Raw genomic sequence first — 14,423 nt, forward strand, 5'->3', positions numbered from 1 at the left:
ATATGGTTCAACATGTCTGCCTTTTTATGCACGATCCTCGTGAACCACATTTTCTAGCTCTTAGTGAATCATGTGTTTATCTTCACGGTACACTTCACCATGGTCTGTACATCCGTCTATCTCATGTCGATCCTTTGGTCTCTTATTTTGATGTTGATGTGGCTGGATGTCCCTTAAAACGTCGATCCACATCTGGATTATATGTATATCTAAGTGACAATCTTGTTCCATGGTCTTCTAAACGTCAACACGTCGTCTCTCGGTCTGTGCCGAAGGCTGAGTATCAGGTTAGCTAATGTAGTTGTCGAAATGGTTTGGCATCGAAATCTCCTTCTAGAACCTTCTTGCCCTCTGACTCACTTTACAATTGTGTTTTGTGATAATATGAGTGCCATGTACTTAGCTTCTAACCCAATTCAACACCAAAGAATAAAACATATGGAAATAGATTTTCATTTTATCAGGGAACGCGTTGCTATTGGTGAGGTTCGTGTGTTGCATGTTCCTTCGGCTCATCAGTTTGCAAATATATTTACTAAAAGACTACCTGCATAGTTATTTTTGGATTTTCAGGACAATTTAAGCATTAGAGAACCTCCTACTCAAACTAAAGGGAGTGTTAATTGTATAATTTTATTTTGTGTTTAGCGTAGATTTTATATACGTAGTATTATTCAGGGCTCCTTTATGTAATTATGTTACTTGATATCAATAATAATGCAAAACCTAAGAAGTCTTTTCCACATCTAACACAATCAAAAAATCGTTAAATGTTCTACCCCCATATAATGTGCCACATAACACGTTTACCATTGGACGCTTAGATGACATCGTATTTTTTTTTTTTATTATTTTTTTTAATAATTGCGACTAACTTCTAATACGTGTGTTAGTTGGAGCTACAAACGTTGAAACATGCCTATTGTTGACAAATTGTCCCACACATATTCTACCCTACATGCTTACAAAAACAAATAACATATTATAAAACAAAGGATGTTATTTATTTTAAGAAATTAAATTATTTTAGCCATTTACTTCTCGTTATCCGGTATTAGTTAATATTACCTGATAATATTACACTTTATTTCTTTTTAGCATGTACACTTGTTTTTTTCTATATTAAAAACATTTTGTGATATTTTAGGAGTAATTTTATCTTTAGTGTCGTTGGTATGCCATTTGGTGTGTTACGTATGCATGTGATTGAAGCCAATGGTCCACTTCTCTAGATTAATATTATTGGCCACCTCCGATATTCAAACACCTACAATATACCATTATCCACTCCGTAGCCTTTTTGTATTATAATCCTTTTAGGAGTTATTTAAAATATCCTAGAGTTTTTTATTTTTTTTTTATTTTTTATTTTTTTTATTTTTAATATAACACAACTAATTTATAATATGTATAATCGTTGATTAGTTTCATCTATTGTTGATTGTATATATAGGATGAAATTAATTTTACAATATCAATATTTGTGTATAAAAATGTTACATTTTACGTTAAAAATTCTGTTGCAAAGGAGAACAATTGATAACAAAATAACATAGTTAAAGGGATTTAGCATCGAAACAATAGACATTTAGTTTTTTTTTTGTTTTGTTTTGTTTTTTTCTAAGACAAAATATATGTAGTCTGCGAACCACATGTGCAGATATCTGCAGTACAAGAGATAGACTAAACATCTACATTATGATAGAAGCATATTGTTTGTTTTCAAGGTTTGTAGGCTGCTAAAATAAATTAAAATCTAAATAAGTTGTGTTTTTTTATAACTTAAAAGTGGTTTTCAATACTTTTATTATTTTATTATAAATAATTAACAAATCTAGATCAGATTTTATGTATTATTATATAAAAAGTAAAAATAAAATAATAAGAATTAACGTGTATATTTGATAAAAACCAATAATTTTTTGTGGTGAACTTATATATAGATATTGTAGTTAGGGATCAAAGAACTTAACACATAAAATGGATGAAAATAAATTTCAAGCTTTTTTAAAAAAATGAAAATTTTCAAAAATTTGAATTTATCTTTTCAAGTAAATCATTTAAAAATTAAACATAATTTTTTTCCAAGAAATGGATGATATTATATTAAATAATTTTTTATAAAAATTGATACAAAAATGTAAGACAATATTGGGATTTTTTTCATATCTACATAAATAGTTTCAATGACCATTATTGTAATTAAATATTTATTTATAAATTTGTCACAAACCCCGTACTTGTATCTTCAAACCTTTTTTTTCTTGAAGTATTATATTTTTTTTCAAGTTGTTTATTATATATAAAGTTGGAATAAATCTAGAATAAATATAAGTTAAAAAAATAAAGATATATATGTTTTTTAGGCTAGAAGATGTCTGAAGACTCTGGTTCATATCTGCGACCTTTTTAGATTTGCAGTCTTTAGAAAAACAAATGGTATGCGAATATTAATGTCTACGCGGCATGGAGAGAATAGGTCAAGAAGATCCGCAGATGAAAAACAAATAACACCTTAGTGACCCACCAATAGAGTCGTAGATTTTCTTGTTTCAATTTTTTGGAAACAGGTGTTACATATTAAACTATCAAAGAAATATAAAAGAAACTAAATATGATGATTTATAGGTTCAAAGATATTCATTTTCGATCGAAACATGTCGAACACAAAAAAAGTATACATTAAACATGCTAAACTAGATCAAACAGATTACTTTTTAATTAGTTGAGGTATAATCTAGTTTGTTTAACAATTGTTGATTGAACCAAACATGATTAAGGCATATATACTAAGGCTGAACAAAATTGAAACCGAAAACCGAAAAACTGATAAAACCGAAACCGAACTCAAACCGTCAGTTTTGGGTTTAAGTTTATCAAAATTGAAAAATTGAGGTTGGGTTTGGTTTTGGGGTTAAAAGCGATCCACTAAAACTGAACCAACCCAATGGGTTTAAAACTGACCCAAACCCAAGAAACCGACCCGATATACATATTATTAATTATTTGATATATTTTTAACAAATGTTATTTGTTTATTATAATAATCAATATAGAATAGTTTCAAAACCATAACCTCGTTCTTTACTAATGCTCCTCCCATATTATTCTCTCAGCCTATCACATGCAAGAGCACAATTGCATCAGGAAGAGACAAACTGTATCCCCAAGTCAATAATTCATTTAGGTGGTGTTTGTTTTTTTATCTGTAGATCTTTTTGGTCTCTTTTTTCTGCGTCACAAACTATTCGTTTTTTTAAAAGATCGCAGACCTATTGCACGCCCTTTTCTTGTCCTAGATATGGAGTAGAATCTTTTAACATCTTTAGACATCTTTTAGCATAAAAGAACATCATTCCCATTAATATATATATTTTTCGAATGTCTCTTTTATTTTTGTAAACCCTTCGGACATTAATATATTTTTTTTCAAATGTCTTTTTTTTTTGTAACCTATTAGACATCAATATTTTTTATTAGAATGCATTTTTTTTTGTAATATTTCTTCATTTTAACTACAAAGAAGTACAATAAATATCAAATATATTCGCTAATTCATACCATTTTACTTTTATTTTTTATATTACAACTCATTTTTTAAAAATGATCTAATTACTCTATTGTCATTAAAGTGTAAAATAATTTAGCCAAACACATTAATCATAATATAATGTTACAATAAAGAAATAAAATAAAAAATTGTTATAAAAAAAATGAAAGTGTTATACAATAACACATAAAGTTTGATATAGATTTGCTAATAATCTATAATAAAGTCATAAAGTGACAAGTTCAAAAATATGATTTTATAATAGAAAATATCCAACAAAAACAAAGGATACATATGATTACAATATAGAATCTCTTAAATGAATTGAAATCCAAAGGAATTTGAATTTAATGGAACCTTTTAGTGTTGTAAAGCTAGAACTATTTAAATTTCAATATTGAAAAACTTTTTTAGGTTCAAAAAACCAATTTATTCAAATTTGAGTTTATTTTAGCAATTTGAAGATGTTAAAAAACAAAGACTTCTTCTTGTGGATTGCAAACGTTTGATCTAGATCTTCTACTACAAAGATCTATAGATGTGGTCCACGTACAACATTCATTTTGTCTCTGAAAAGACAAACAACACCTTAGTTGATATGTGAATAACATGTAAGTATGATAAAAATCTTGAATCTCGACACAAGGAAGACGACGACACACTGAATTTGTTTCATTTTAGTTAGAATTGATGGAAAATGGGTTGAAACCCCAAACCCATCAACCCATGGGTTGAACCCAAAAACTGAAGAAACCGACCTACGAACCCAAAAACCGAACACGTTCAAAAACCGGACCCAATGAGTTTCAAAACTCAAAAACCAAAATTATCGGTGTGGGGGCTCGGTTTCACTCAAAAATCGACCCAAACAGACTCATGCCTCTTATCAGACCTAATAACTAGTTAGAGACATATAAGAGCTAAATATAACCAAATTAAAGACTTCTAATTATGATATTAAATTGTCTAAATTTAACCAGGTTAGACTTAACCTCTTATGAGACCACTAAGAGGTATATCAAACATTCATAATAGTAATTGTTATCAATCTGTGTATTAGATGATATCTTTCTTTTTTATAATAAAAGAGTCTAACGTTATACATGAAACACGCTTTGCTGTTCTAAACAAAACGACATGAATTCATTAGAAAAAACATGAGCCACTTAAATGCATCAATTCATTTATCTTAGACCATACACAAATGAGTAGTGGGCCCGGTATTGTTATATGGAAAAAGAGGGAGGGGGTCCAGTGTAATTAATCACGAGAAAATAGAAGTGAAAGGACTGTGAGGAGGTTGGTGTGTTTAATAATTACGGGACTTTGGAAGACAACCACATGACTCATTTAATTATAGCCAAGACCATGTTATTTTACCCTCACCATCATTCTTTTTGGCAAAATGTCTACTAATGGAAACTACTTGAGTTTTACTTTTTCTTTAAGATGAATAGTAAAAAAGAATAAAAGATATTTTTGTTATTTTATTGATTACCTTTAATCTTTTAATATAATAAGTTTTTTTATTTTTTATATACAAAACATTACCAATTAAGTATAACAAACATATAATTTTCACCATTGATGTAACATCTACCGGTTTCTTTATTACCTTTTACCTATTACCTATTACTGGGCTTATCTCCAAATTCCACATCGCCTTTTCACTGGAATTTTGGACCAAATTGGTCTAAAATTTATGATTTGTTTGTTTTTTAGTGCTACAAGCTATATATTGAAAAACACCCAAAGGAGCCCAAAAATTAAGACATGTATATGGTTATGGCCTTATGGGTAAAGTTGGGATTCACGAAAATAACACGTAAAATTCATCCATTAAACGATTTTTGTATTTGCTTTTAACAACTAGATAGTTGTTTTAAGTAACTTATCAGGGGCTATTTAGGGATGTTTGATAGCCTTTTAAATCTTCAATTAAGAAGAGTGAGACACGTAAATTCATAAAAGTTCCAAACAGTCATTTATTCTCATTCATTGCAAAAAACATAATTAATGATTCTATGTTTGAAATTTAAATGCACAAAAGAAATCCACAACAAGATTCACCAAAATCCGAACCTTCCCTTAACTTTTCAAATTCATGGTACACAACACAACATCGACAAAAAAAATGTGTTCAAGGTTACATGAAAATGGAACCAAAAATACAAAACAACACACCTTCTTTTGTAAAATTTACAACAATTCATGGAACTTTTTTCAGGTATTAGTGTACACGATATCAACTTTGAACTAATTTCTACTTCTTTTTTCCTGTTGTATAGAGATTAAACCAAATATAAAAAAAAAAAAATGTAACACAACAACAAATCTTTCACCAAAAGACGACTCACATATTTGTAACCAACTCGAACTATGTTATCTGTTCTTCTTTAAATTGTAGAAGCCCCGAGGGTGGTGGTTGTGGTTGTTGTTGATGGTGGTTTGGATAGTCTTGTCTCCGGATCAATGAATGTCCGCCATGATTAGGCGGCTGAAGCTGAGCGGCGGCGGCGGTGTTGGCGGCAATATTATGGCTGCTGTTTTTCGCCGCCGGCACATCGTGGGTGTGTTTTCCTTCGTATGTGGTTATCACTGCTTTTGGATCACTTGCAGCTCTCTCTACATGCTTGCGTACGTTGCACCCTTGGCTTGTGCACTTGTAATAACTCCTGGATATAACATAAAAAGATATTCATGACACCAAAATAAGGTAAATGTTTAGCATGATGAAAACATGAAATGCATGGAATGGTTTATTCCATAGCAACAATTAATGGAATGTAATGGTGGAGCTAGAAAAAAAATACCTCGGATGAGGATTTCCTTTCACAACTTTTTGTCCATACTTTCTCCATCTATACCCATCATCAAGAAGATCGACTTCACTAGTTGTTTGAACAATGATCCGAGGTTCTGTAACTCCTCTGTGTGATGAAACGGGGTCCACACCCCTTGCCTCTATGTTCCTTCACATTATATAACAACTTAGGTCGTGCATGACACACCACAGCTAGCTTATTTTTCGAGTATTTTTTTAAATTGTCATTTCTGGCAAGCCAAAAAGTAACTAATAAGCTAATTTTTAAAAAGCTACTTAGAATAGCTTTTCATGAGTTTTTTCAAAAAGTCTCGAACATACCCTTAATTAATTATATCTTCCGGTTAGCTTGTCAGCTAGTTTTTATAAAACGTTATTTTTTGTTTGCTAGCTTATAAACTACCAGCTAAGTTTTCATCTATCAGCTAGCTTTTCAGCTACCAACTAGCTTTTCAGCTAGTTTGCCAAACATAGCCTTAATACATATAAATCATCATCATATACTAAAAAATATATTAATCAAATAAAAAAAATACCTCCTTTTTTGTTGAGGTTCATCTTCATGTCTTTCATCTACTCGACTTACATCATTACCCACTTCCTCACTATCACTCGACCCCGAATGTTCATACGTAGCTTGACTAGATTCTTGATCTTTCATCAACGAATGGTTAAAATTACCAATCTGCCCCTCGAATTTATGTTCGTTTACGCTTGAAGTACCATTACTAGAATCTTTTCCACGTTTGCTTTGAGGTGGCTGGTGGTTGTGTTGCCCCTTATAAATAATTTCCGTCACTTGCCCCTCTACAGACCGCTCAACTTGCTTCTTTACAGGACAATTTGGATGGGTACATTTGTAATAACTACGAGGGTATTCACTACCCTTCACTTGTTTTTGCCCGTATTTCCTCCAATTGTAGCCATCATCAGCGGGCTTATCGACTGCTATGGAGGAAGGGTAGTAGCGGTTATCGGAATTTGAAAAGTCAGACGAGTCCTTGGCGGTGTTGTGGTCCGGCTTAGCTGGCGGCAGGCGGTGGTAGGTGGCGGCAGTGGAGGTAAAGGAATGGATTTGTGGTAGTGATGAAGCTTGTGCTGTCACTTGAGCTAATGCTTGTTGGTGGGACATTCCAAGAGAAGCCTATTGAGGAAACCAGAAGTAATTAAGTTGCTAAAATGAATGTGATATTTCATAAAGTGTTGCATTTAATAAAATGGTAGAATTTGGATTCCATATTCTCCACAACTTAAACAATATTTTTTGTGGTTATATTATATCACAGAGGGCTAAATGTACCTTTGTGGTTTCATAATTTTTTACTTGTTAAGGACTCAAGGTATTGTACTTTCGAAAGATCTAAGCATTTTTAGCAATATACTTTAACATTTTCTTATTAGGATATTATAGTTTGAATAATCTACACAATAATGAAAGTTGTTTTGTAATTTGATGACATTGTTATAACTAGATAGAGTTTTTGAAATTAATAAACTATGTTAATATTTTTGCATTTAACCCAAAAGGAGCAATAAGTTTCATTGATAATAATGAATGACGAAAACATATAACTTTTTCAACAAAGTTTGAAGAAGATAATTTAAATCATAGCAATATCATAACTTTAGTAGGTGCCTGAAAGTTTGAAACCTCCTTTTAGAAAAGATAAAGCTGTTATTCATAGATGATACTCATATATAATCGGGGAATTTAGGGCCCTCATGTTCTTTTCAATTGAATCTAAAACTGTAAACATAACAATTATAAACTTTTTCCTTTTTTGTAGAACACGCCTCTTACTCGAGTCAAATTTTCCTATATGCATCATGAGTTTATTTACCATATATAGGCAATACAATATCATTCACATGCGCTGCTCATTAATGGCAAATGAATACTTTTAGCTACTCTATTTATCATCGTGAATGAATGTTAATTTTGGCGTCAATAAAAGCACATATATATCAGACTCATATAAAGAACTTGAGCTATGGAGACGCTTTGTAAAACCTGAGTTTGAGGGAAAAATCCCGGTGAATCGAGCAAGGTAGCCGGACTTAGGCCCGGAGGTATAGTAAACATCGACGGCTGAGTAACCACCAAACTTGAAGGCCGACCATTGTTACTAAACTGAAAGTCAACGTTTCCTCCACCACCGCCACCGCCACCGCCACCGCCGCTGTTAACGGACTCTTTGTTAGAATAAGAGTGTCGGATATCCAGATGACTCGACGGTCTACGGTCGGGAATCTCTGCCGGCGACAACATAGCTCCGGATAGAAGTTGAGAGAATGAACGACAATCGGAATCCGGATCGTTCTCTGAGAAGAAATTTGAGACTAAAGTCATTGGTCCAGGACTAGCTCCCGGACCGCTGCCTCCGCCGGCGAACAAAGTCTCCACCGTCGAACGTGGCGGGAGCGTTATCGAAGGCCGTGTAGACGGTACCGACAACGATAATCCTCTATTTTCGTCCATATTTAAAATTTTAAGCTTGTTGAAGTTGTATCACATCTCCGGTGTAAATAGGTTCAGCCGGCGATGAATATCTCCGGCACGTTTTCTCTCTCTAGACGATATTTTCTCTCTCTAAGAGTTGTGTTTTTTTGGGGATAGTTTTGGTGTCTGTATTCAGATGATCTGCACAATCAGTAAAAAGTCCACGGAGCAGATGCGAAAAAGGCATCCGGAAACTATTTCCATATTTGGGTATTCCTCTGCTGCCCCCCACATGTTTCCTAGTTTTTAATTCCACCCCCTCAATTACGATCAGTTACCATTTGAATCCTTGATTATAGATTTCGTAATATCTAAACTTGTAAACCACATCCAAGTTATTTCAAGTACTTATGAAAATTTAATTTTGTACATATATAAAATTTATTAACATATATATTTTTTGTATCAAACTTATCATACCCAAGTGTCGAGGAAGGATGCATTTAAATATATCAATACATAACTCAAGCACATAAGGCAAACATTGACGAGGAGAGTAAACCACCAATTTCGGTGTGGCTTTTTCCGAAAGAGAAATCAAATGTCTTCATATTTTTTTTCCTATCCATCTTCTTACTCATTAAACAAATGTCAAAATCAAGAGAAGAGATTAAGAAAGAGAATTAGAAGATTCCACATGTCATGAATTTATATGAGTAGGAAGATAAATAAGAACAAAATGTATGATGATATTTAATTTTTCTTCCCGAAAAGATAATAGATAGGGTGATTGGCATGAAGTGCATATCATAAGAAGACACAAAGTTCACAGAAAATCTCCCGGAACAATCTCTATTAACATGTGACTAAGCTCACCACGAGCTTCTTTATATTATATATACCAAACAATTGGAATAATGAAAGCATTTGGAATGTTGTCAAAAACTCTGCACATGTCTTCGATGTCAAACTTGATGAGTTTAAAACCTCTTTAGATCGATTGGATCTTCAATAGGTTAATCAGAAAATCAAACAAAAACAGTTGAAAAACACGAATGAACCAAAGTATGGCTTAATGATTCAAATATAGTCACACCTCAGCAGAGCTCGATGAAGAACTTCCACTATAGAGGTGATCTAGGGTTTTCAATACTATTAAAAAGAATAATCGTAAAAGCTATCTAACAAGAGTGCATGCATGCACCATAAATAGTAAACCCTAGAATAACAAACACGATCGGACATGCCCAATACTGTGACTACAATGGACCGAATACAAGGCCCAATGATGCAATACTTCTAGTCCCAACAATCTTCCCCTTCGCGTCAATTGGGGCGAGACTTTATTTCGGTGGTAGTTGAGGAGTTCGCTTCACAACCTTGAACAACATGGTATTATTGCAAGTAAGACTTGACGAAAATCGATGTACCACCGAAGCATATCAGAAAAGTGCTTTTTATCTGCTTCACTGTTCTGCCTACACTTATGAATGATGTCGAGTATATGCTCCAGGCAAGTTGTAGAGAAGAGATGTTTTTCAATGAGAGCGAACTAACATTTTTGACATTCGCCTCTGGTAAACATGACAGAGTTAAGCTTTGAGTCAATGTTCCCCATCTTCATCTTATTGATATCACTTGATGATCCAATGGGTAAAATTGTAGGCTTATTTCTAAGGACCGAAGCAACTTCCTGATCCATCTTCGCCACTTCAAGAATGTAGCAGACCAGCATTCTTTTAAGATGATCAATGATTGGCTCATATTCTTGAGGATTGGTAAGGAGAAAGTTGTGCAGCAGAATCCAATCATGAGGATTGAGATTTGGAAGATCAGCAAGTGAGATGACGTGCTCTGAATTAGCCGAACCTCTGGTCACTTTGAATTTGATGTTGATAAATTCCCAGCAGGAGTAGGCTTTAACACTTTGACAATTGTGATCTTTTGAGCACTCCAAGTCAAATATTGAGGCTGAGCAAACTCGAGATAATAGTCAATCAAATCTCTGTCAACCTTTGGGTCAGGAGAGGGAGCATTAGCAATAGGCTGGAAACAGTGGAAGACAAATGTCTTTCGGGTGATTGGCATGTCAAACTGTGAGTCTTTGGAATTCTCACGGTCAAGAGAGATGACTAGTTCAAGCCAGTGTGTGCTTAGAGAATCCACTGCTTCCTTGATAAGTTTCTCCAACGACCAAAGAGGAAAAAGAGTTTTCTTGCTTTCTAGAAGGTCGTGAGCTTCTTTCATCTTTCGCTCCTTTACTTCAGCTTCACTAGCAGCTTTGGCGTTGAGATCGAGTTCTCTGTCACGTTGCTCCGTTTCAGGGCATCAGCGATGGTCTCTTCTTCTTCATCACTGTCTTCAATGATCTTCTTTCCTTTGTCCTTCACACTTGAACCCGAAGTTACATTACCCTTCGGTTTAGTGGTGACCTTCAGTTGAGCAGTTTCGCTTGTAGGAGGAGGCAGAGTAGTGCTTTGAATACCTTCTCCCCTTGTTTCGGAGGGACAACTGTCTCCGAAACACCCTCTATTCGGCTCAAGATTTCTAGAGCAGGGCCAAGCTTTTCTGCTAGATGCCTTCTGACTGAGAGAGTACGGATGGAGTCATGGGCATCCAAGACGTTGCAGAGGAGAGCATGCACATCACTGACACAACTCTTCACGACTGCTTTCTCAGAGCGAAGATTTTCAAGCTCTGTGTTCGCCTGAGTGAGTTGTAGAGACTTCGTCTTGACTAGGGTGGTTTTGAGAACCAACTCATCCATTATTTTGCTCTCTAATGCCAGATCCTCCTGAAGCTTTGTAAGATGACTGTTAACGGAGGGTTGCAACTTAACATTGTCAGTTTGAATGCTCTGGCGCAAGGAGGCGAAGTGCTACTTTTTGGTCTTAAGAGATGTAGCAAGCTTCTCAACAGTGGCATTAACTTTGTTGGCATTCAGCTCTGCAGCACCCAATAAAGACTCAAGAAAGATATTAGCGTTATGAATTAGTTTATCGACTTTTTCGGTCGCTTCTTTACAGGTCTTGGTTGAGGCGTCAATGGCAGATGTTGCTTTGGCAATAGAGGCTTCATGCTCTTTTATAAAAGTAGCCATCATAGCCATCACAATAGCTTCTGAAAAGGAATCACGGGTAGAGGAGGAGGAGGCCATAAGCTTGTCCAGCTTTTCATTCACCTCCTTGAGGTGCCTCTTTGTGACAGGAGCATCATCCTCTTCATCACTTTGAACTCGATAGGGGCGGTAGTAAAAAGTATCAAACTCGACACCCTCTCCACTAAGAAGAGTGTTGGTTTCGGTCGATTGTGTGGGAGAGAGAGGTTTTGTAGTAACTGGAATTTCGGTTACTGAAGAATGTACCCCCGTATCAGATATGTTGGTCCGAACCTCAGTAGTGGTTGGTTTGGTTGTAGTGGTTGTTGCTTCACAAAACACAGGAGTAGGGATTGGAATAGTTGGTGTAGGTTGGGTTGTTATAACTGGTGAAATTTGAGGAATGGAGATTGGGATTGATATTTGTGGAGGAGAAGGTGGGTGGGAGCGAACAGTTACCTCAGGTGTAGGCGAACAAGGAGGTGTGCCACCACGAACCGAACTCTCATCATCTGAGCTTTCGCTTCCGGTATCACTTTCGGTTGGAGGAACAATGGGTTGATGACCAGAAGGCACATAATCAAAGTCACTTGTGGATGAGATGATGGGTTTCTTGACCACCTTCTTGATTTTCTTCTTCTTAGGCTGTGAAGGAGCTGCTTTATCTTGCTTTCGCTTCTTTGGAGTAGCAGCTTGGTAGAAGGTCCCTCTTTCTTTTGATCAGCCTTTTTACCCCTCTTGGTTGGTCTATCTGCATCCTCGATGGAGCGAATCATCTCCGGAGTAAGTTCCTTTGGGCCTAATGAAGGGAGCTTCTTGTATTCCTGAATCACCTTGCTTTCTTTGGAGACACATGCATACATTGATTCTGGAACCGATCATTGAAGAGATACTTGGTTGGATCGGTGACGATTATCTTGGTAGTATGAAACATAGCTATGGAGAAAAGCAGCGAGTCCCCCATGATTGGTATGTGAAAGCGCCCCATTGCCCATTGAGTGACAATGGTCCAGAATATGCTATAAGAGATTTCTGAATGGCGAGAGTTTGACGAAAGAATCTGAACCAGCAGAAGCCAGAGAACCGAACCGTAATCCAGAATGATACCAGTGTATATCCCATAGAGCATAGTCATGAATGAATTGCTAGCACCGTCTGAGTCTGCACTTCACTCCGATATCCCTTTGAAAAGAAGGGTGAAGGGGCCATTCCACTGAGGAGGAAGGCAAGATTTCTTGACCTTGGTCACAGTGGTGAGGATTTCGATGTATCCCATGTTATAGAACATCGAAAAGAGTTGAACTGTGGTGATGAAGTCAGGATTAACCATGGATGCTTCATAAGAAAGCCCTGGCAGTGAGCAAAATCGATTCTTGGAGATTGATGCCTTTTGATTGAGAATGTCAAAGAAAACCCTCACTGAAGTTTTGTCATAAGTGGCAGTAGAGTATATCTGAGAGAGGCAGGACATAGGAACGACTTCAACCTACGATAGAGCAATTACGAATGGGGAATACTTGAGAAATTTCACCACTTGATACATGTAAGGATCATAGGTAAAAGGTGTAAGCTCAATCGGTAGGTTTTGGTTAGGCTTGCTTGTGAGAAGAGTGGATCGAGCAGAGGTTTCTTAAACAGATGAAGATTCTGCCTTTGAAGGAGCTTGATGAGAGAGACGATGAACAGTGTAAAGAAATCACCTTTTGTGCTTGAGAGTTGTTGTGAGTGGTAAAGGGTAAAGTGATTGTAATCGAAATCCTTATATACGATTTTGAAAAGAGAAAAATCTGGTCCAATGATTTCTCCTTTTTGTGAAACGACGCCTATAAAGGCGTGATGTGACAACTTGCAACCCCAAAAAAGTAGCAGAGGACGCATGACATGGGTAACCATTTCAAATTCATGCGCCTTTCTATACTTATCTCCCTTTTCAAATTTTCAATCGATTTGACTTCCTACTGACTCACCCCTTCATCTTTTAAATGAATCGACACCACCATAGTAAACTGAAGCCATATGCTGACTCATCCATTCGTTTATAAATTACTGCATGTCACCATAAGGAACCGAAGCTATATGTTTGAAAATAGCTTATTAGTAACCGAACCAGACTTTGGAAAATCACAAAGATTTTCGTGCAAGATAGTGTCAAAGATAAAGAAATAAAACAAACTATTTGTGGGATTTTGTGATGTCATTAAAGACATTAAGCAGTGGATCCCGGGCACAAATCTTTTTCCTTTAAAATCTAAATAGACCTTAAAGTCTTATGTGGTTTCCCGTTAAAATAAGATCAAGTACTTGTTAAGAAGCATTGAAATGCATCTTTTATATATAAGGCTATTAAGGGTGGCTTTCGCTTCAATTCAGGTTTCGGTTCTTGATATAAGACCGAAAGAGAACGAAGTACTTGTGAGACTGATGTAGCCTGTTAAACAAGTAGCTTTGGAATATATTCAGAGACTTGTTGATAATTTGTAGAAATCTCAAAGAAAAATAAAACTGGATCCTA

General features: G+C 35.4%; 1 protein-coding gene across 1 annotated transcript; it reads right to left on the bottom strand.

Annotated features, from left to right (window-relative positions):
• Positions 1-5,615: 5,615 nt before the first annotated feature.
• On the bottom strand, positions 5,616-9,051 carry LOC145065835 (putative WRKY transcription factor 3). Its single transcript, XM_079012927.1, has 4 exons — positions 8,386-9,051; positions 6,911-7,518; positions 6,364-6,522; positions 5,616-6,225 (listed from the first exon to the last, which is right to left on the bottom strand). The coding sequence occupies exons 1-4, from the start codon at positions 8,851-8,853 to the stop codon at positions 5,928-5,930; spliced, it is 1,533 nt and encodes a 510-aa protein (XP_078869053.1). The 5' UTR covers positions 8,854-9,051; the 3' UTR covers positions 5,616-5,927.
• Positions 9,052-14,423: the final 5,372 nt, after the last annotated feature.

Source organism: Lactuca serriola, chromosome 8 (assembly GCF_051521515.1).
Source record: "Lactuca serriola cultivar US96UC23 chromosome 8, Lser_US96UC23_V15, whole genome shotgun sequence".
NCBI lineage: Eukaryota > Viridiplantae > Streptophyta > Magnoliopsida > Asterales > Asteraceae > Lactuca > Lactuca serriola.